We start from the raw sequence: 22115 nt of genomic DNA on the forward strand, positions 1-22115 counted from the left end.
TCTTCCAGAATGCGCTAGTGAAAAATGAGCCGTTTTCAACGCAATCAAGACGTGAAGAAGTGAATAAGTATTGCATCAAAAGATTTCCGCTGAACTCCCAAACGCGATTAAGGAAACCCTCCACAGTGTCACAGGAAAAACCCAAAAATCAGCTTGAGGTTTTCCTCTTTCGTCGAGCTTCAGCGTGAAATCGCTTTCCTTTTTAACCCGTCCCAAAACATTTTTGCTCCTCTCATTCGAAAAAACACAAAAACTTGGTTGAACAAGAATTTTGTCTTTTTAGTATTCAGAACAGAGTAAAGAAAAAATGAAAATTTCTACAGTTATTCTGACGGGTTTTGTAAAGATTGCGATTTCACAGGAAGAAAGGAGGCCGACGGGGCTTAGTTTTGACGACTATCAGGAACGGCTCTAGAACCAAAAGACGAATACAGTAAGTGTTTATTTTACAGAGCCTTTTGTACAGTACGACGCGCAATCAGTCTTCACCAATGAATTCGAAAGCCCCCAATTCACCTCTGGCGGCTTTTCCGACCTCGTATCAGACCTCGACTACGCGATCAACGAAGAAGTCGACTTCGATGAAAACGCAAGTATTTTCTCCACCGCGCCATTTACAGTCAACAACCTCCTGACGACAACAAGCGAGCCTCGAACCCTCCCAGCGCTAGAAATTACCACCACTCTCGCAGAAATGTTTCAGGAGAGTGATAAAAAGAGAAAGTATATTTTTGGTCAATTATGATAAATTTGATGCTAATCAGATGTAATTACTTGGGTGCTTAGCGGCGCCCGGGTGTACGTTGTCAACATTATTATCTTGTTGATTAAATTCGTCAGATTTTAACAAGATTTGTATCACGGAAAAAAGCCTGTCGATTTTGATTTGACAACAACAAAAAGTGCGGCTTCTTCAACATCTTCTACAACAACTTCTACAACAACATCAACGTCCACAACATCGACAACGACAACAACTACATCCACAACTTCATCAACAACAACAACTACGACGACAACAAGTGCGTCACCGTCATCAACTTCGACTTCAACAACCACTTCGACTTCTGCATCAAAAACATCAACAACAACGACGGCGACAACAACGACAACGACAGCATCAACATCGACCACATCGACCACATCGACAACATCTTCCTTCCAACCAATGAGAGAATCCTTCCTCGAATCATCAAATACTGAAGCTTCCCGGGAATTCTCCAGTCGAGAAGTCGCTTCTCTTGGGAATCAAGGAGGACTCCGTGGAGGGGGAGGACCCACAAATCTTCCACAATGTAATGTTTGCTCTGGTTCTGGCTCTTCAAGCGCAGCGACTTACAGTTCTTGCATGAGTTCGAGGGCAAATGGAGATGTAACAACCTGTCGAGGTAAGAAAAACATGCGTTGTTTTGAAATAGAGCTCTTTCTAGATGGTGAAATTTGCGGAGTCGAAGTAAGAATGAGAGGAGGCCAAGTCACTCAGATGAGTATCAGATGCATGGAAGAACTCCAATGTTTGAAAAACATGAGGTAGGGGGATAAGATGACGGAGATAGAATCGCATTTAAGCCAAAATTTCCTTGGTTCACCATGGCGAGCATCGTGCCGACCGGAACCACAGCTTCAATCTGGTCGATTTGGTCAATCAATTTGCAATGGCTGCTTGAAAGCTTGTGGCAACGGGGAGACCTGCTTTGATCCAACTCAAGGTAGGAATTTCTTTTGAAGAATTTTTTTGAAGACTTTCTTTAGCTTTTGCTCGAGGAGCAGGAGGAACCTTTACTTTGGATTCGTTGACGAGGGATGATTGGACTCAAGGATTGTCAGAGATTCAAGCATAGAACTAGCTTCTTCATTGATTTCTTCGAGACCTGTGAATAAACTTCCTCATCTTTTTCTAGAAAAAGGAGAATACTGTAAGCAAGTTGTTGAAAAGGACCGTTTGGTTATTTTGAGCCGTGCTATAAATAGCGCTCCGTTTCGTGGTACTCGAATCACCAAATTGCATTTTCTAACACGTGTTATAAATAAAGTTGAAAGCTTGAGCAATCCTTTATTACTTCCCTTCCCCGGAACACGGGTTAATTACTTAATTAAATTACCACCATGAGACAAGACGTATTTTTTAAAAAAGAATTTGAAAGATTTTATTTCCACCTATCATAAAGTATCAAGTATTTTCTGCCTTATTTTTCGCAGTAGGGTTTAGATTGAACAATAATTATTTTTCTACAGTACGAAAGAAGAATTGAGAATTGAGGGGGAAGAGAGTATGATGACTTCTTTTTAGCAAAATGAAGGAAAATATACACAATGGACTCCATTGAATGGAGAAGTATTTTTGAAATTTCGAATCAGTAAGTTTAGCACACAAATTTTGAATTGAGCGATTTCGATCCCTCAAAAAATTGAATCTTGTAAAAAATAAATACGGTATTGGAGATAGACGGATGAAAGTTACTGTTTTAGGACATCGAGAAAAATTAGCAAGTATGAAAAAAGTGTACGAGTGGAGAATTGAATTCGTTTTCTCCGGACTTATTGAACAAAGTTGACTCTTTTTATCGTTTTCAGTGAGAAAAAATTGAGATTACGAGACAGAATAGATAATTCGACGAGAATTTGAAAAAAGGGATGAAAAAAATTTTTCTTAATTTTTAACCCATGGGCGCGAATTGTCATTTTTTGGTCAAAATTTGATCATTTAACCAAGTTTTTGTCAATAGTACCCTCATGAGTTAACCCTTATTACAAGATTCCCTGGCTCATTTTTGACTCGAAAAAGAGGCAAAAAAGGCCTTAACCCGAGAGCGTCGGCTGGCTCATTTGAGCTGCGCTGGTCAGTGTTGGCGGTTGATGATTTTGATACATGAGTCGCTGGATTATCGAGTTTCGCTCAGCAGCAATGGACGAGGGCGCAGAGTAATGGGGACCATTGAGTTGCGGCAGCGTAGAATGGGGTTGCTCCTGTTGGTGGGTGTTATTTTTTGTGCAAGAAGAAGAGTTGTGCTACTGTATCACCATCTACGCGCAGCAGTATGAACCTACACATGGTTCATAGTAGTCACGCCTATATAAAGCTATTATGGTCTATTCCTTCTACTTTTCACCATCCGCTCACCGAGTTGTTTTCAATTTACCTGCGCAGTCATCTGATTCGCACTGAACTGGGAAATATTCACTGGCGCCTGAGCCTGGTGATCGGGAGTTGAAATGCCCTCTCGGGCCGGGCTTGATCCGGGACTTTGCTCGATCTTGATTTTCTGCTCAAGGGAAGCGCCGTTTGAGGCGATTTCTTCGACGGAGATTTCGACGTCGTTTTCCGCGCCGTTTTCGCTGCCGTCCATGGACATTTCCACCAGGTGCTCGTACGTCTCAACTCCTAGAAAATGATGACGAATCAAATCTCGACGAGGGGCTTACCGTTTTTGTCGGTGCAAGAGTCGATGTTCTTCTTCATCTTTCTTCGATTTCTGAACCAGTTTGCGACGTGAGCTTCGCTGATTTCTACTGTTCGATCATCTCCTAAAATTCATTCTAGAGCTGATTGGAAAACTAGGTATTACCGAGAATCGAGTTGCAGTCTTCGACGATCTTCGATCGCTCAAGAGAGCCTGGGTACGGATTTCTAGTGTAAACATTGTCCAAATATTGCAAGCATCGCATTGGCCACATGATTCTAAAAAGACGCGTTTAGTTATTTGATTTCATAATTTCCAACTCTAGGTCAAGTAAAGTCTATTAATTCCGATTAACTTGCAACTTTCAAGTTTTATATTTCATGTTTCCAATTCCCTGCTGTGTTATTCTTTTACTTGCGCGAAAAATCGGGATCCACCTCATCGGGCCCGGCGGGTTTGTGTTTTTACCACAAATACTGCGTTCTTTGTTATAATTTATTTACCGTCATATCATTGTCCTGGAATACCAAGAATCGCGATCATCGTATTCTTAGGTTTACTAATGCGCTTTAGAAATCAAACAAAGTATTCTGGCAAGGGATCAGGCGCGTTCTTTGTTTATTGTTACGAATTATTTTTAAGCAAAAAATAATTTTGGTATTTTTGTTTTGAAAACTTTGGAAAAACGGATTAATTTCATTTTCTGCACGCAAAAATCTGCACGAACCTTTGTCTTGGTTTTCTGTTTGCAAGCGAGGTTGTGGGAGAGCTTCGATCTAGGCTGCTAGCTGCAGCTGGGAGGGCAGGAGCGCCGACGCCGTTTGAGGATGGGAGGTGGTTGATGAGACGAGATTGGAGCGATGCGGGGAGGGAGAGGAGACTGCTTGTTGTTGATGTCTAGATTGGGTTGTAAAAAATGATATGAAAAAATTATTTCAATAATATTCAACTGCAATGGTAGTAGGGGTAATCATTCGAGCTGCCCCTAACCCTAACTCAGGGGGCTACGCTCCCCGGGACCCCCCCCCCCAACTCAAGCGAAAGCCTGGGGGCTTTGCCCCCCTGAAGCCCCGTATAGAGTTCCCAGTCCCTAACCCTAACCACTAGCCTAGATTCTAGAGATAGTGGATAGCTCGAATCATAGGCTCGAATGATAACCCCTCTCTACCGTAGACTCTACGACTTCAAGTACCTTGTACTTGTACTTTAAGTTGCATAAGCAAGTGTTAAACAATGTCCTAGACAGATGATATTACCAAATCAAGGAGCTTTTCTACATTCAAGAGCAATCAATAAAACGTCATAGCTTATTTCTCATTTGTTGTTTTCTCAACTCTACTTATTTGATAAGATAACAAGGAAATTGTTATTGATTTATACCTTTGGTGGCATTGTCGTGGCGGAAGGGTAGGCGCCCTCTAATCGTCGTTTTTGCCTAACAAACCATTCGTAAATGATGCGTCGTTTTGCATCGCCCATGGTGATGTTGCTTGTCAACCATTGGGAAATGTAAGACTGCGAGATTGCCTGGTGGGTGGCCTTGGAAATCGCCGTTTGTGAAATGTGATGACGCTGGGTAAAGATGCGGATTTCCTCTTTCACCTAAAAAGAAAAGTGATCAAAACTGGGTAAGACAAAAGTAGGGGTTTTTGACGACCGATGACGATTTTTCGGGGTGGTGTCACGAATCCACCAAAAATCGCGACAAATTTTGCGTGGGCGGTTACTTGGCCGCTGATTGGCCGGTTTGCCGAATCCGGGCTTCTGATTGGCCACGCGAAATTTGTCGCGATTTTTTGTCGGTTCCTGACACCTCCTTGATTTTTTGATCACGTGGTGGTTTTTCAGAGACAGACTTTTACAAAAAAATCGTCAATTTTATAATCGTCTTTACAATTGGCGCAGTATGTATTTCGACAGTTTGCCCTCAATGATATAAAACGTCTTCTTAGTGTTTACCCCTTATGGCCCGCATAATGGTTTGATTTAACATTTCATAGTTACACATTTTCAAGTTAACAACTGCCATAAACTATTGTGCTCCCTTCCCGGCTAGTCGCTAATCGTCACCAGAACGGACGAAAATCGTGCGAACGCGAGAGATTTCGATTCTTTTACGAGCAGCAGCATAATATTGCTGCTGTTGCCAGGCAGGCGTGACTTTTTTCGGAATTTCCCCCTCTTCCTATGGAAAAACGAACCTCGTGCTGGTTTCGGCGCTCGCAGAACTCGACTGCTCGTTGGATTTGGTCAAGCTCATCGGCAAGGTCGTCATGCTCCTCGTTTTTCCGGGAAAAGCCGTTTTCTACCGCTAGAAATGGAATAAAATGTGAAAAAATAAAGAAAAAGACTTACGTTTTTGATCCTCCCCGTTTGAAATTCCGCTGGAAAAGGTGTTACCAAGAGCAGCATATGGATTCAAATGATTTGGCCGCTGTCCTGACCAAAGATTCGGGAAAGGGCTTTGCACTGGTAGCTTTGATTGTGTGCTCAAAATTGCAGCTGCAGCTTGACTGAGATTCTTCTGAAAAGGGGGGTCGAAAAATGGGTCAGAAAAAGAGTGTACCTGGAGAACTGATTGGCTCGCATTGAAATTTGGTACAGCGCCAATTTGGTTTTGACTCGGGTTCGAATTTGGAGTTTTTTCCGAGTCGGAATTGTCGCCATTGGATTTGACAATATCGGAGTTTGCGGAGTGCGGACGGCCAGTTACTGAACCAACTTTAAATACAGTTTAGTTTTGACTCGTTCAAATGGAAGTTTGAAACAACAGTTGTTACGACATGTTACTGTCAGTACCGTTGAGTAAACACGAACCGTCAAGTCGGTCAAGATCTTCCAAGCCGGCGACGATTTGCTCGCGATTGAGGCCACTGCCGCGCAATCGCTGGAGAAGCCAGATTTGCTCTACTGTGAATCTGAAGTCCCGCATGGCTGATGCTCCCTAGAAATGATTAATGATAAAGAGAGTCGCATATTTTTTCGACACAAAAATTTCTGAGGTCATTTGAGGTCAAAAAAGGTCATTTGAGGTCATTTTTGGGCGCTTACTTAGGTCACAAGCAAGCGTTTTGGGGTCATCTTGAGGTCATCTTTTTCGAAGACCCAAAAGGGACCAGATTGGTCTTCAGGGTTAATTTGAATCATGCATTTGTAAGTGATGTTGCCACCCGAACTTACATTGAGATAATACTTGGCCGGGTGAGCGTTGGTCCAAATAGTCTCACCATTTTGACCCATGTACTGAGCCAAGGTGAAATTAGTCCTGTAACCTGTGTCGACATATAATCCTTGATCGCCTGGCTTGAGATTATTGTCCAAGTAATTCTGGACCAGCTGGTGGCGGATAGAAAATGGCGCTCCCGCGTTGTCCCTTTAGGCAAAGTTCGACACATACTGATTCATGTACTGGGCCTCCAAGAGTCAAAATTTTCAATAATAATTTCAAAAAAAATTATTTTTAAAGAATATTTCCATTTTAACATTCCATTTTCGACTCCCATTCTTCAGCTGGAATCGAAAATGCTTACACCTCCTGGAAATAAGAAAATCTTTGAAATTCACTTTTATATTCAAAAGTTGACTCAGGTAAAATTGATTTGTTTTCAGATGAATTTCGAACTTTGGCCATCATCGACATTTTGGATCTCGCCGGAGTTGTTCGAGCTTGGCCCGGATGAACTCGGCCCGTTTGATAAGGAGATGCCATTTGATTGGTGGCTGGAGCCTTATTTTCTGGTTTCTGATTTTGAAAATGATATGGCCTGCCTCTGATTGGCTTACAGCAACCTATACAGAAGCCCTCAGAAAGGCAATGTTGTCCTTAGTTAGATAATCGCTCAATTCGAAACGCTCCTAATTCATTCAGCTCATGTCCATTAGAACTCCCTTTGGCGCGGCTCAGAACTAGCTCAGAAATTATTAGGTAATTTGAAGGAACCCTAGCAAGCGCTGTGAACCGTAACCTATTGTCATTTTCGTACTCCTCTCAACCGGCTCGGTGGTGCGCTTAGGTCGACGAGTTATGTAACTACACCCGATTTAAATGAAAAGTTGAATGTACTTCAATCGCAATCTCTGATTTATCCGTTTCATTGGGTTAAAGAATCGATGATTTTTTGTCGAAAAATTAGTTTTTGGACAAAATTCATAGATTTCGCGAATTTTTGATTGATAAATCTGATTTTCTTCAGAAATTTTTAGATTAAAAATGTCCGAAAATGCTCATATTTATCGCAAAAATTATGATTCTTAAGGGTGTATCCAGCAAAACTTCCCTTCAAATAAAAATAAATTGAGTTTTTTTCGTTGTTACTCCGACTCAATTAAATTCTAGAGCCAATAGAACGTCCAAAAACTTCTCTATCAAATCTTAATTTAACATTCCGACACCCTTATTTCACGATCAAAACTAACATAACTCTTCCTGATTATTTTCACAACTCTCATTATTCATCTCGATACAGTTCACTTCAGTAGAATTCTGGCCGTTTATAATCTTCGTATTTCCGTTGTTAATTGGCATATTTAAAAATTAAAAAAAAAATTTTTTTCAAGTGACCATAAATGTCTTTTTAGGTTAGTCAATGATTGTGTTTCTGCGATAAAATGGAAGTTATGGTAGAGTTTTATAATTTTCTTGGTCGGGTTACGGTTGGTTAGACACTCGCTTCTTAATTGCTGTTATATAAGAAATGCTCTATGGAAATTCTTACAAAACGTAGTGTACTTTTACTAGCTCCGCGCGAGGGAAGGTACACAACGTATTACGTTAATAAACCAGGTATATCAGAGTCGAAGGGGCTCCTCAAAGAAGAAGATGGTTTCAGCGAACACTTGGAGGGACCAAATTCAAATCAAGACATTTTGATGACTTTCGAAAATGCCACAAAATGTCAAATCAGAAACTTTCATCAATAAACATGAAAAATGAACGGCGAAAATCTTAAAAGTTTCTTAAAAAAACTTATAAGCCAATAAGAAGCAAGTATGTTCTTGATTGTCCAATCGAAATTGGCGGCAGATCTTTTTTCATTTTCAAGTATCAATTTAACCTTTTCAGCAAAATTTTTGTCAAAAATAAGAAAAAATCTTTGTTTTCGAAATTTGGCCAACCAAAAGCATATTTTTAACCCGTTTTCGAGCAGTAGGCAAAAAGTTGCCTTCTGCGCCAATTAGGTTGCCATATTTTGAGCCTCTGGGCGGGTCATAGCAGCGAAACTGCTACGCGCTCGTCAGCGGGTTAAGAAGCTTGTCTTTGAGACATTAGTGCTAGATGATCTCCTTTAGAACTCTTCAAGTGATTTTCGACCAAGAAGAAGACCTTTAGTCTGAGCAGTATTAGAGTAAATTCTTAATTGGCATCGATTAAGTACCGCGTCCTTGTCCAACATCAACCGCTAACTATCGAGTTTTGATCCCTTATTTTAATTTTTTAATTGTCGATTAATTCTTGAGCCCCGCCCCGGGGCGAGTGGCGCCGACAATTGCCAGATCACTCAATAATCAAAACCAGCTGCTCTGGTTTTGCTTGTGGCGGGCGCGGTTTTGTTTTTTCAACAATTTCCATCTCAAGAACGCGAGAAATCTTAAGATTAATCAATTAAATACTGTAGGTGCTATACTGGTGCTTGTACTGCTGAGTCCCCTAAGAGCCATGCTTATCCAAAGTCGATAATTGTATAATTGCTAATCGATATTTTACAGTGCAAATAATTTTAAAAATATGGGATCCCCATTTTAAAAAAGGGAACTAAAGAAGGATGAAAAACTCCCTTAGACCAAGAGAAGCATAAAATTTCGGGTTCGCGTCAGAAACCGACTAAAAATTCGACAAAATTTGCGTGGGCGGCTACTCGGCTGTCTATTGGCTAAGCCAGAGGCCTTCTGATTGGCAAACCAAATCCAGGCTTCTGATTAGTTGAAAGTTTCCACGCAAAATTTGTCGTAATATTTTGTCGGTTCCTGAGTCAGGAATCCTGACCCAACCCCGAATTTGGCCATTTTTGTACTTTACTCAATATTCCCATAATAACCAACTTAAACCATAGAGCCCCATTTTTACCATCCCTGCCAAAAAAAACAAGTTACATAACATGTTATTTTCTTATATAACTTCTTATATCGCACCCATATTATTATAGGAAAACGCGCTCATCTGTAAATTTTGTCACATGTATCTCAAATACATAATTTTCCAATCGACTTACGATTAGGAACATAATCCTGGCTGCTGCAGCGTCACTCAAGTTGCTTTTCTATTTGATTCTCGCTTGTTGGGTTGAAATATAAAATGAGGCATTATGGTGATCGAGGTAAAATGTCATTCGGAATTATCACTGAATCATCAATTCAAACTAATTAAACCATGCGACAGGAGGCCTATTATGGAACCGGGCACCCGCCTGTCATGGAAAGTGTAACTAACAATAATACACAGTGATAGCTTTCACCTATTAAGACGACTAGTTCAATAATGCATCCACCACGGTCCATGGAGTCATTTGGGTTTATTTATATTATGAAGAAAAGAAATGATTCTGGATTTTTCTTCGACTATTTTACATGATTTTAAGGGTGTCAACAGCGAATTCGATGTTGACACCCTTAAGGGGGTAGTTATCAAGAATCGGATTTTCTGTCAGTTTTTTCTCTATTTTTTAACAAAGTGACCCCCTTATTTTTCCTAATGGAATAGAGAACGGTCTAAAGTTGTTGTTTCCAAAAAATAAGGGTGTTACTGTTTTAACTTTGGGAGAAAAATCTGAAAGAAAATTCCGATTCTGGATATCTTCCTCCTTAAGGGTGTCAACATCTATTTCGCCATTTTGACTGACCCTTACCATTACAATGTGGACACCCTTAAAGGAGAGCTTCCTAATAATAAAACCCTTCAATAAAAATATTCCCAACTTCCGTTAATTTTTCCCGATTGTGGATTTATAACCAATATTAGTGAATCTAATCGGAAGCAGTTAACTACTCCGCCTGGCGTCTCCTTGGCTGACTTCCTCGTTCCTTTTTTTCAATACCGGAAATGTTCAGTTTACTCCGCGTTTAAAATAATGGGCTTAATTTATTTAATGAAAATTATTGCGGCCGCGTGAAAATGAAGCCTTGATGAGAGGAGAGGCCGGAAATAAACAGATCCGGAATTAATAGCCGCACTGATGGTTAAACAATGTGTAATTACCGAGCCTAATAGATTTGAAACATAAATTTTAAACAACAAGCCACTGCAAAGTGAGGCGAGCCAAAGTTATTTTCGCTTAGTTTCGAAGTTTATAAGCCCCCTGGATTTAGGGTTAGGGTTAGGAGCAGGTCAAAGGATAGTAACCACTGGGCTCAGGAACCTGTGAAGAAAACCTGAGTCAGGGTCTGAGAATACCATACACTAATCCTGACTCAGGTTCGAACCTGTGTAGAAAACCTGAGTCAGGGTTAGTGTAAGGTATTCAAAATACTGTATTCTCAGACCCTGAATCAGGTTTTCTTCACAGGTTTGAACCTGAGTCAGGTTTAATGTAAGGTATACTCAGGCCCTGAGTCAGGTTTTCATCACGGGTTGCCGAGCTAAAATGGACCAAAAAAGAGCTATAATTGAGAAGGAAATCGATTGATAATAAAATATCTCTAGCAGAAAAAATCACCTGCGCTCAATATTCATTTTATCCCTCAATTATCAAGTCCGGATGGACTTAGCCAAAGTTTATTTACAAATCGATACGTGATTTATGCTTTGGTAGATGAATCGAAAAATCGGATCCAATCACTCTCGATTTGAGTAGAATTAAAAACAGATGAGCATAACTGCGAAAAGAATCAAGTAAATCGGTCTTTGCTGACCCGCATGATTATACGCATAACAATTTCAAGCCACATTGATCAATTGTCAGTTGTCAATTAAATAATTGGAAAATAAGTTGGAAAGTGTTGTTTTACGATTCTTTTGCGGAACTAGAACTATGAAAACAAATAATAGTCGTGTCTAGGTTAAAGAATGGAGAATTTAATTGTCTATTTCCCGAGCTGTCTACTTTCTTTAGTAGTCGCTTTCGGCTCGAAAACTTAAATTTGAAAGTAGATCCACAGTATATCATATACTCACCTTGTGGAGGCGTCTAGAACTGACAAAAAAATTCGACAATTTTCAACCAATCAGAAGCCCGGATTCTGCTCACCGGCCAATCAGCAGCCGAGTAGCCGCCCACGCAAAATTTTTCGAGATTTTTTGTCGGTTCCTGATACCACCCCCTTATTTGTTATGAGAAATGGCCATTAAGTCAATTATGACTCAGAAAAAAAGTTTATAATGGCATGTTGTTAAATATTCAATTCCGGATCTTGAGATTCTTTTTTTTTTCTATATTCTTAATCTAAGTAGCAGCCACAGCAGCAGTTGATATGATTGCGATTACCTCAATCTGTTTAGCTACTCTTAAATTGATACGATTGATATATAATAGGCTATCTGTTGCATTAGGTTTATACTCAGATTAATGCGCCCTGAGCATATTTAAGTCTGGCCCAGAAAACTTGATCAATTTAATAAATTAATATCTCCGCATATTGCCACGCAGCAGGGGCAGCAATTTTAGGACTGGAGGAATTAAGCCGCTTGTAATGCCGCGCCAGGTGGACCAAATAATACTGATAAACAAATTGTTATACAGGCTGAGTATTCGAATATCCCGCTGAGCCCAAGTTGTTCGCGCCCCAAGGGCGAGCTAAGATGGACTTGAGGCGGATTAATTAGCGCTTACAGAAATCCAATAAAAATTTTTTGAAATAAACAAATCGAATTTTTTTTGCAAAAATTTCTTTTGCAATTTTTTTTCCTTTCTTATCATCAAGTCATTTTCGGATAAGTTGCATAATTTGAGTCAAAAAAGAATGATCAGACTTAAAATTAATAGAACCTCTAACACTTGAGAACAACAAATAAGAAGAACAAGGGCTTTTTACGAACGATGACGTATTTCGCCGATTTTGTCAAAATATTTTCGCGAAAACAAAACTCCTTGTTCAAAACTTATCCAGAAGTCATTTAAGCCCAAGTTTTCTCAAAACACATAATGGCCCGTATTAACTCAATTTTAAGCCCATTTGTATTTCAAAAAAGACCCCAAATGACCATTTTTATTAAAAAAAAATCGGAAAAATATTCTGTTTCTCTTACCAGTGAGTAGTTGGTTCTGTTGAGCATCTCTAAGGTCCTCAAAAAACTCGGATTTGGCAGCATCGTTTTTTTTACTTTTCAATCTTTTTTTTCTGACTTTGATTGGTTTGCTAACGCGAGAAAAAATAAAGCGACGGAGAGCTGTTTTTAATAGGAAATCCGATAGAAAATCCGGAAGAATAATAAAAAACAATTTCGGTGCAATTATTGTGAATGAGCTTCGTAATTTATTTATAATAGCAGCGATTATACCACCCTCAGACGAGACTTGTTTCATTCAATTTGAAGGTCAATGTCTTCAGCAAAAAAACTGATAATTGGTACTTTTGTTCACAGAGGAGGGAATTATGTTTTGAAAAAAAATATTTGTTATTTTTTGTTTAATAAAGATTTAAGGGTATAGCCTTCGCTATTTGAAAAAAGCTCGTGTAAAAAAGTAAGATCTAGGGTAGAAAAACGTAGAAGTTAACCTAGGGTTTCCGGTAGAAAAAGTGCTAACTTTTGATCCTCAAGGGTTTTTCACATTTTTATGGGCTCTATGGATAGCTTAGATGATTTCAAGCAAGAATATGAAATACAAACGTAGGTGTATAATTTCGGAAGTTGGTCGAAAATGCCGAAATGTGAAAAAGTACAAATTTTCAATCCCATTTTTGACCAACTTCCGAAATTATACACCTATTTTTTTATGTCATATTCTTCCTCAGTATATTCTAAGCTATCGATAGAGCCCATAAAAATCCCAAAAACCCCTGAGGATCGAAAGATAACTTTTGTCCGGAGACCCTAACTATACCCTTAAAAAGATGCAACGCTTCCAAAAATACGACGAACCTTAGTTGGTTAGTACTTACGCACGAGATCAAGTACAACCGATAAAAGGTCTCTCTCTCTCTCTATTTATCGCTAGCCCGCTAAGTCCTCTACCGCTGCTCATAATGACCTTATCACTAGCTGATAACAAACACAAAAGCGCCCGCTAAATATGCACATGATGAACTTTCAGATTTAGTTTTTAACTTATTCATGTTTCTCGCTGCTGATTAATGAGTCGAAAGTCGCAATTCTATTTTCTTATCATTTAATAATTATGTCACAAACCCTGTTCCTGAATCTCTTATCACTCTCTCTTTTCGGCCATCAAATAATTAAGCGCCTTTTCGATTTTTCCGTTTTTGGTAATAACTGTCTAAGTAACTAATTACATGCAGATTTCTCGACGAAAAGAAGAAGAAAATCAGAGTCGAAAAAAAAGCGCCAGAGCGCCCTCACGCGGCAGCGAGAAAACAGCGCCAGTCGCGCCCAAACTTTTTATGGTTAGCGGCCAAATATTTGAAACAAATTGAAAACTTTCGAATCATGGAGGAATCAAGAAGACGCGATGTAGTTTTTCTTTTGAATGGAAAAATTTACGAGTGTGAGGAGATGGCCAACTTGCTTCGTTTATAATTTGACGGCAAATTTGAGGAAATTATTCGAATTTCTTCCTTTTTTGTAAAGAAAAAGAGTTGTTCTTAAGGCGATTTTTACTGAATAAGCAACTTAGGGTTAGATGTAGTGCTAGGGTTAGAATTCGTGGATGGGGTCATAAGTTATGACTCATAAGTCGGGTAGCCCCTTAGTGAGGTCGCTTAGGGTAAGGGGCCTTCTAACCCTAAGCGGCTTAGGCAAAGCCTTACTAAGGGGACTACGCCCCCGGCACCCCTCTCCCCCGTACCCAACAGTAGTTACTTCAAGTCTCCTAACCCTAACCCTATCCGAGGGCTCAAACATTAAGTCATTTTTGAGAATAATTTTTCAGTGTTCTTCGATGATTGGTCAGATCTCTTCCAAAAAACAGCATTCTTTACTCAAGAAAACTTCTGAATCACTACCTCACTTATCTCATTATGTCTGATTGAGAAAGAAATAGAATGCGTAAATGGATAATGTTTAAAAATAATTCAGGATGACCAAAATGGTAAGCAATCGAATTCATTTGCTCTTGAGCTTTTTGCTCAGAGCTTCGACAAATTCAATAAGTGCCAATTATAGCAGTATAATAAGCGAACACGGGTTAACTTGTGGTAGCCATTGCGGCCGCCTTTTAATCAAAGCCTCATTTCGCGAAGAATACTGTATTTCTTTCCTGCTTTTGATAATCCCAAGTTGACAAATTTGAAATTCCAAAAACTCGAATCCAATCTGCAAAAAATTAAATCGACCGGAACCAAACAAGGATTACACGAGTTGACATGCGCCCCGCCATTTCAAAGGCCAATGAATAAAATTACTTTGGCTTTTATTCAAATACTTATCAATATCGCCCCTAGGGCGGTATTTAAGCCCGCTAGAATTACAATTTTTAATTCTTGTTGCTCTTTTTTAAGATGAAAAGAACATGTTTTGGGTGTTTTAGAATTTCAGGACTTCCGCTAAAATTAAGGGTGTAGAGTCCATTAACCGCATATGGGGATATTTTGACTCTAGAATTGTTTTTTTCTATCCGACTCAACTTGAAACACTTCATATGCCGCGGATTTCTTTGTAGAAAACAGCTTTGATGACTCAAAAACTAGATGTTTTTTCTAGTAATTAAATTTCTAGAACATGTGTTCGGTCATGTCACATGACTCATGTGACTAATACATGACTCATGTGACTAATCGAGCCGGGTCAAAGAGACACAGCGCAAATCTCGTGAGCTCACTTGTATTCTAGTAGTCGTCATAAAAAAAAGTAAGAAGGAAAGATTTTTCCACGGGAATTATGCCAATCGCGAAATAATTACCAAAACAAAAGTCGACTCAATAACATAAGAATGCCTATGAGTACTCCATTCGCCTCTATTCCCAACAATTATACATAAACGCTTGGATTTGAAAGGTCAATAAGGAGAAAATTGAAAAACGGAAACACCATAATTGCCAAATTTTCCAGCAAAAATGGCCAAAATAGTGACGTATAATTTTGATAACAAAAATAAAAGAAAAATTAAAAGTAAGATCAAAAAAAAACTTTATTCAAAAATCACTATAAATGACCATTCGTGACCTTAAATGACCTTTAATGACCTCTTATGACCTTTTGATAATAACTTCGAATTTATTTTTGTTTTTTCAATTTTTACCTGTAATGAAAAATGCATCCGAAATCGTCACCACATCTCTTTTTCTTCTAATCTCTTATTTTTGTTTGAAAAATATTTGTTTTTTTGTTTCTTATTTTTGTTTTGAAAAAAGAAATTGATAAAGATTTTGATTAAATGATGATTTCTTTAATTCTGGCCGCGCGTTAAGATAATAAAAGGGTTTCTTTTTTTGGTGGCGCAGCGACTCTAGTTACTACTGGTAATGGTGGTGGTGGTGCTGAAGGGGCAACCGATCTAACATAAAGAAAAGTTTATAAGCGCTTGGAACCGCGCAACGCCGCACCCGCTCCACTAGCCAAGCCCTACACCACCAAAATTAATAGGGTGGCCGCGCCTGTCGCACAAAATTTGAACTGAGATTTCTGTTTCAGTTTAAAAATTCCATATTTTTTTGAAAAATCAAATATTTATCTGATATTCTTTAAAAAAAATTAGTTGCTCTTACATAAGTCTTTTTTAATATATTTTTATATTAATAACGGCCGCATAAATCTTGTTTTTCAGAGATTTAAGATTGAAAATTTTGCAATTGTCACAAAAATTGAGATCGAAACTGTTTCATGCAAGGAAAAACCTGAATTCTTAGAATAAATGCGCCGCGCCACCAAAAATTGCGCGACAACCCTAGCCCCCGATGCCTAAATTTAAGCGTTCGCAACCAATTACTAAAGCTGGCGCAACTCCAAACTCATTTTAACGAGTAACTAGCACCACCGAGAAAATCTAGTCAAGTCTAGTAGAGTAATAGAATTGCTGCGTATCTAATCATAGATCGGCAGATTCAACACTGAGTCATAATTTTTTACTTAAATGAGAATTTTTATTAAAAAAATTTTCTAATAAAGATTTTTAAAATGAAATATTAATCATAAAAATTATTCTTGATCGAATTTATAATCAAATTAAAAAAAAGAAAATTTTATTTAACGGAGCTTCCACCCTTAATTATCTTCAAAGAAAATCATAGCAATTAAGGGGATCAGTTTCGATATAAAAAAACTTAAAAAAAATCTGTATTTTATTGTACGTAAATTTATTTCCAGAAACACAAAGTACAATTTCGAATAAAAAAACCGCAACTATCCTTTGTAATAATATTTAAGGCGCACCCATACACAAAAAATGCTCCCTTACTATTCGGCGGAGCTATTTTTACTTTGGTCGCTTCTCGGAAAGCGCGCTTGTCGAAAACAGGTATTAGAATTATTTAGACTAAAACTATGTGTGGTTATTAGTCGTACGCCACTTTCACTTTTTTCCTACTCAGTGTTGTGTGGTATCATTTAAGACTTTTGGCGGTGGTGGCGGCGCAGCGCCCCGAAATTGAAACTGGTGTGGTAAATAGCCAACCACAGTTTAAATGATTATAAGAGACCCTTAATTATTTCAAACTTAAAATACCGTTTTATTCCTTTTTATTCTAAATATTTTCAATTTTTTCTGAATTTTTTTTAACTTAAAATAAGGGGCTAGGGTGAAAACAACGAAGAAATTGAAAATTAAAATTTTTGACGAACTTTCGCCTTCAATTTAGAACACCCTTATCTTCTTCCAGAGCTCTTTCCAACGGCTTACTTATCAATAAGCCCGCCTTATCACGAAGTAGTGATAAAACTTAAGTTTTCCCTTCTGAGCTGCGGATTTTTACTGCACCAATCTTGCCTTCTTTTGCGCACCTTAAGTTTTTGAACATGAAAAAAGCAACTTTCGAGTCGAAAAATTATCAACAGCGATAATTTAAAACCTTCCTTTTTCTAGATTGTATTCATTAATCAAAATGCAGAAAATTTGTCATTAAGATGTATTTTTACTAAAAATTGACAGTACCAAAAAAAAAAGCTTAAATCTTTCGTTAGATCTTAATTCAGTGAAAAGCCCCGGCTGATCACAAGTTTTAGTCTCTGCGTTCTGAGAATCGAGGTCGTTTTCTACACCGCTCTAGCAGTTGCCGGTGTCCTCTTTCTAAGCTGCCGAGAATTAAAAGTAGAAAAGAGTTAACTTCTTCTTTAAGAAAAATCACATAAAGGCTTAGCCGAGGGATTAGTCTCTGATCTGGTGACTTGCCCCTGCACAGCCTTCTAAATTTAAACGAATAAGAGATGATTGATCTTGAAAAGAAAAGGTTTGCTTCTTATATATTTATATGGTTTATTCAAAAGTCCATAAAAATTTTTCGTTGTTGAAGTTCTCACTGTCATGAAAAGATATCTGTGATGCTTTTTTGGATTCACTTTATGATTTCCTAGAATACAGATAAATACATAAAAAATAAATAAACAAAGAAAGAACCGTTTCCTATAATAAGATCATAAGCTTCATGTGTTTGAAATTTGATAAACATTGCCTTTCTTGAATGTTGATTTTTATCATAATGATTGTTGTCGTCCAAATGAAGTTGGAAAACAGACAACTGAACATTTTGTTATCTGAACTATGTAATCTTTTCCACATTTGTCGGATTGGGCGTCATTCTCCAAATAGTTCCATTCAGGGTGGAACGTTGGGACCGGGCAACTCGGGCAAACCGGGCAAAAAATCGGGCGGGCGGGCTAATCGGGCGGCGTAGGGCTCGATTTTATGAGGTAAAAATCGGGCAAAGTCGGGCAATCGGGCAAAATCGGCGCCCGGGAAAATAGTCGGCGCCCGGAAGAAAAAATGGCATCTTATGGGACATTAATACTGAAATTTTCTTTAAGAACGACCGGTTTCGGTTCTCCATGAGTGCCCTTTTTCTTTCGGGATACAAAATAATCCTTCTTCTTCAATAAATTTACATATTTTTTGGTTTTGGGGTTGCCGAAATTTCCGGGCAAAAGTCGGCGCCTGGGCAAATCGGGCGGGCAAAAAGTCGGGCGGCCATCGGGCGGCGCCGACAAAAAAAATTTTAATCGGGCGGGCAATCGGGCGGCCAAATTCAAATTTTTTGCCCCAACGTTCCACCCTGGTTCCATTGTTAGAAAGGTGGATAAATTCGCCATCTCCCCATGTCCACTGCAATTCATTGTGAACAAACTCAATTCTACCTCTACGATGGCAGTTAGGCAAGCTCTCAAGTTCAATCCACCGTAAAGGATAGCCCTCATCCTTAGTTGCATTCACAACTGTTGCATAACCATCCCATATGGTAACAATTCCTTGTCTTCGCCCATCTTTTGTAATTCGAAGATCATCACAAGAGTCATTGCAATCTCAAGATTAGATATAAAAAGCAAGTTTTATAAACTTTATTTTTACAAACTTACCTTTGTATTGCGAATCACAAACTGATTGACAATATTCAGTCTCGCATAAAAGTCGACATTGAGCAAAATCAATCCGACAAACATCAAGACACTCTCTCTTTGGATCGCTGAATATATTTTTTCTTATTTTTATAATTGAATTTCCTTGGACTTACAAGCAGTTCTGACCAAAAACAGAGGCATAAAGGAGAAAAATATGGATACACGACGTTTTCAGCATACCGACGTTTTCAGCAACCGACGTTTTCAGCGTACCGACGTTTTCAGCGCTGCTGAATTCGTCAGTTTGCTGAAAACATCGGTTTGCTGAAAACGTCGTTTTTCACCTGAAAATGCGTGGGTGTTTGCCGAGACGATATTTTCAAACCAAATGGATCTAAAAGCGACGTTGTCGCAATTTAATTGGCCTATTAAAAGTTTAAATGCATTTCTAAATGAGTCATTAAGAATGCATTATTTAGAAAAGTAATAAGAATTAGCTAAATATCTTTTTTAACACATAATTATCATAATAATCATAGTCACCAGTAAGTTAACAGTATTAACGTATTATTCAGTTTAGTGAATATGCTTTTAAAACATTGAAAATAATGATAAATCAATATTGAAAAACTTTTTCATCTTTAGATAAAAATAAAAGTTCTATTAAATATAATCTTTTGTAACTGATTCATTAGTATTACATCGATTTTAAATTATTTTACGATTTACCGAAATGTTATATATACGATATTATATCGTTTTCAGATGGAATTTGATTAAATGGTGGCCTCTCTAAACACCCACGCATTTTCAGGTGAAAAACGACGTTTTCAGCAAACCGATGTTTTCAGCAAACCGACGAATTCAGCAGCGCTGAAAACGTCGGTACGCTGAAAACGTCGGTTGCTGAAAACGTCGGTATGCTGAAAACGTCGTGTATCCGAAAAATATGCCACATCTCTTCGAGCTGGTCTGCGAGGTTGGCAAAAATAATGAAATTTCCAATTCCAAATCATGGTTTTGACCTTTTTGATGTTTGACTATCAAAAATTTGAACTTTATCAACCTCGAAATTCGAAATAAAGAAAAATATACGGGTAGATGCAACAGTGACGAAACAATAAATTCTGATCATCCCTTGGGAGTCGAGTCCAAATCGCGCGATCGGATCCCAAGAGATTTTTCTCAGCATCGACGAAAATGAGATTTCGACGCCGCTTCTCAAGTCTTAGCTCAGAAACAGAATATAAACGCCAGAGAAAAAGTGAGTATTTAAAAGATATATTCTTCCCTGGAGAAAAACGCTTACTCTGTGGAAATTCTAGCTTTTTGATTTGACAAATTTAACGAGCTGATGATTGTTCGTGATTCAACTTCAAATTATAATGAGGGAAAAATAGAAAACCTTCCTATAAAAATAGAGTTTTTTTGGCGCTAGAATCTGAATTTTGTTTCTAAGGTAACTCGCTTCCTCCGCCATAACATTTTACGTCACAATCAGAGAGAAAAGGACAAAAGCAGCCGTCCACTGCCTGAGCGACCTCTGATCGCCCTCAAGGGTGAATCTATAAGTCAATATTGAAATTTCAATGCTAACTTACGCTGTTTCAGACGAAAATGATTCTTTCACTCGTTTCGCAGAAGCTGATTGAAGGGCGCGAAACACTATGACTTGAAAATTTGGAAGGAAAAAAGAGAAACAAAAAAATATGGAGATGGAAGGTCAACTCAGTTTTTATGGTAAATATATATTTTCTGGTTCCTCTGCATTTTTTTCATTCAGCTCGAGCAGCATTGATGGGTTACAAACACGATTGCGAAGTGCAGGAATTTTACCAATCATATCTCGCCAAGAAAGATACGATCCTGAGCAAGTATTTCGAAAAAGCTCAAACTTTGCCGAAAAATATTCCTTGTGGAGAGACTCGATTTATGATTCAGGTACTTAATCATTTCATTAGTCGCCTTTTTGATTGATTTTTAGGAGCTTCCGGAAGAGATACTCATTATCTTTCCGGGGACAAGACAGGAACTGCTGGGTTTTTGTGTCGATGCTCATGCTGATTTTGATATTCCACTCAAAGGTTTGGCCCTTTTTGACCATTGAATCGAGCAGTTTCGCTTTAGAGACGACTTTTCTCGGAGAAACCTTCAAAACCCATCGAGGCTTTTTACGGCGATACTTGAGCTACCGACGGCGGCTTCTAGAAATCGTCAGCGAGTTCGGAAAAGACAAGCGCTTCGTTGTTGTTGGACACAGTCTTGGCGCGGCAGTGGCGACCTTCGCCAGTCTGGAGTTGAAAAACAAGGGTGTGTTGATTCTTTCGAAATTAATTTTCGAGTCATTGACATTTTTCAAGGATACGATGTGTTCTGTGTGACTCTCGCGGGGCCCAAGATTGGCGATGCCAGCTTTAATTCTCTTGCGGAGAGGATTAACCCGCCAACAGTCAGAATAAACAGGATTAATGATCCAATGCCAAAGCTTTCTGCGCATGGACCGTTCCGAGTCGAGGTATCGTAAACACCGAAAGTCTTGTTTTTCAGCAAAAATACAGGCATATGGCGAAGAAATAATTATCGATGAGCCAAATGCAGTTTGGACCGGTTACGCTATTTGGGTCGCCGCCTGCTCGTTTGTCTTCAAATCTGGATTGTTGATGTTTTTCATGACGATCTTTGGAATGGGCGTGAGTCTAACTCTCACGCACTCGATGAAAGGATACATAAACATTCTCGACCAATTGGAGAACCAAAATAGAAAACTAATCAAAGGTGCCCCAATTTCTAAAGATTCTCCTTGTTGATTTCAACTCTTCAGAAACTGCCAAAAACTACCCGGAACGAAATATCAAATGCATCTTCCAATGGCTCCCAATGTCGATAATCACCGCTATCGGCTACGTTTGGTACTACACGAGTCACAGTATTCGCCGAACGAGGAAGTACTTGAGGAAAACTCTTCCAAGACAACTCGCTGAGAAGATTTTGGAAGACTCGGGCGCCAAACACAAGATTTCAGTAAAAAATGAAAAACAAATTTAAAACAAAAATAACGCGTTTTGCATGTGCACATTATTTATTTAATGTTAAAATATAAAAAATAAACTCATAAATTACTTGATTTTTCGCAGTCAGAATGCAAAGAAAAAATCAAGTTAAAAGTTTGGCACTTACTGTTT

General features: G+C 38.6%; 3 protein-coding genes across 9 annotated transcripts; 2 read left to right on the forward strand and 1 right to left on the reverse strand.

Moving 5' to 3' along the window:
• Window positions 1-307: 307 nt before the first annotated feature.
• On the forward strand, window positions 308-1919 carry LOC145696333 (uncharacterized). The gene is made up of 6 exons (XM_081773355.1): window positions 308-335; window positions 453-707; window positions 852-1388; window positions 1431-1530; window positions 1570-1709; window positions 1753-1919. The coding sequence occupies exons 1-6, from the start codon at window positions 308-310 to the stop codon at window positions 1839-1841; spliced, it is 1149 nt and encodes a 382-aa protein (XP_081629481.1). The 3' UTR covers window positions 1842-1919.
• Window positions 1920-2127: 208 nt separating this feature from the next.
• On the reverse strand, window positions 2128-15917 carry LOC145696322 (homeobox-containing protein 1-like). 7 transcript variants are annotated; one of them, XM_081773341.1, is made up of 11 exons: window positions 15689-15917; window positions 6201-6345; window positions 5968-6122; window positions 5757-5925; window positions 5603-5712; window positions 4782-5003; window positions 4129-4298; window positions 3567-3679; window positions 3424-3525; window positions 3141-3382; window positions 2128-2967 (listed from the first exon to the last, which is right to left on the reverse strand). In XM_081773341.1, the coding sequence occupies exons 1-11, from the start codon at window positions 15704-15706 to the stop codon at window positions 2800-2802; spliced, it is 1614 nt and encodes a 537-aa protein (XP_081629467.1). In that variant the 5' UTR covers window positions 15707-15917; the 3' UTR covers window positions 2128-2799. The 7 variants fall into 7 exon arrangements, with proteins under 7 accessions (XP_081629467.1, XP_081629463.1, XP_081629462.1 ...); XM_081773337.1 differs by lacking the exon at window positions 15689-15917 and adding an exon at window positions 12580-12777 and having other exon boundaries at window positions 5968-6113; XM_081773336.1 differs by lacking the exon at window positions 15689-15917 and adding an exon at window positions 12580-12777.
• A 4483-nt stretch (window positions 15918-20400) lies between these two features.
• LOC145698977 (uncharacterized) lies at window positions 20401-22055 on the forward strand. Its single transcript, XM_081776220.1, has 8 exons — window positions 20401-20492; window positions 20545-20673; window positions 20717-20874; window positions 20918-21017; window positions 21061-21243; window positions 21294-21448; window positions 21492-21708; window positions 21755-22055. The coding sequence occupies exons 2-8, from the start codon at window positions 20643-20645 to the stop codon at window positions 21976-21978; spliced, it is 1068 nt and encodes a 355-aa protein (XP_081632346.1). The 5' UTR covers window positions 20401-20492; window positions 20545-20642; the 3' UTR covers window positions 21979-22055.
• The last annotated feature ends 60 nt before the right edge of the window (window positions 22056-22115 follow it).

The sequence above is a fragment of the Oikopleura dioica genome, chromosome 2, assembly GCF_907165135.1.
Source record: "Oikopleura dioica chromosome 2, OKI2018_I68_1.0, whole genome shotgun sequence".
Classification (NCBI taxonomy): Eukaryota; Metazoa; Chordata; class Appendicularia; order Copelata; family Oikopleuridae; genus Oikopleura; species Oikopleura dioica.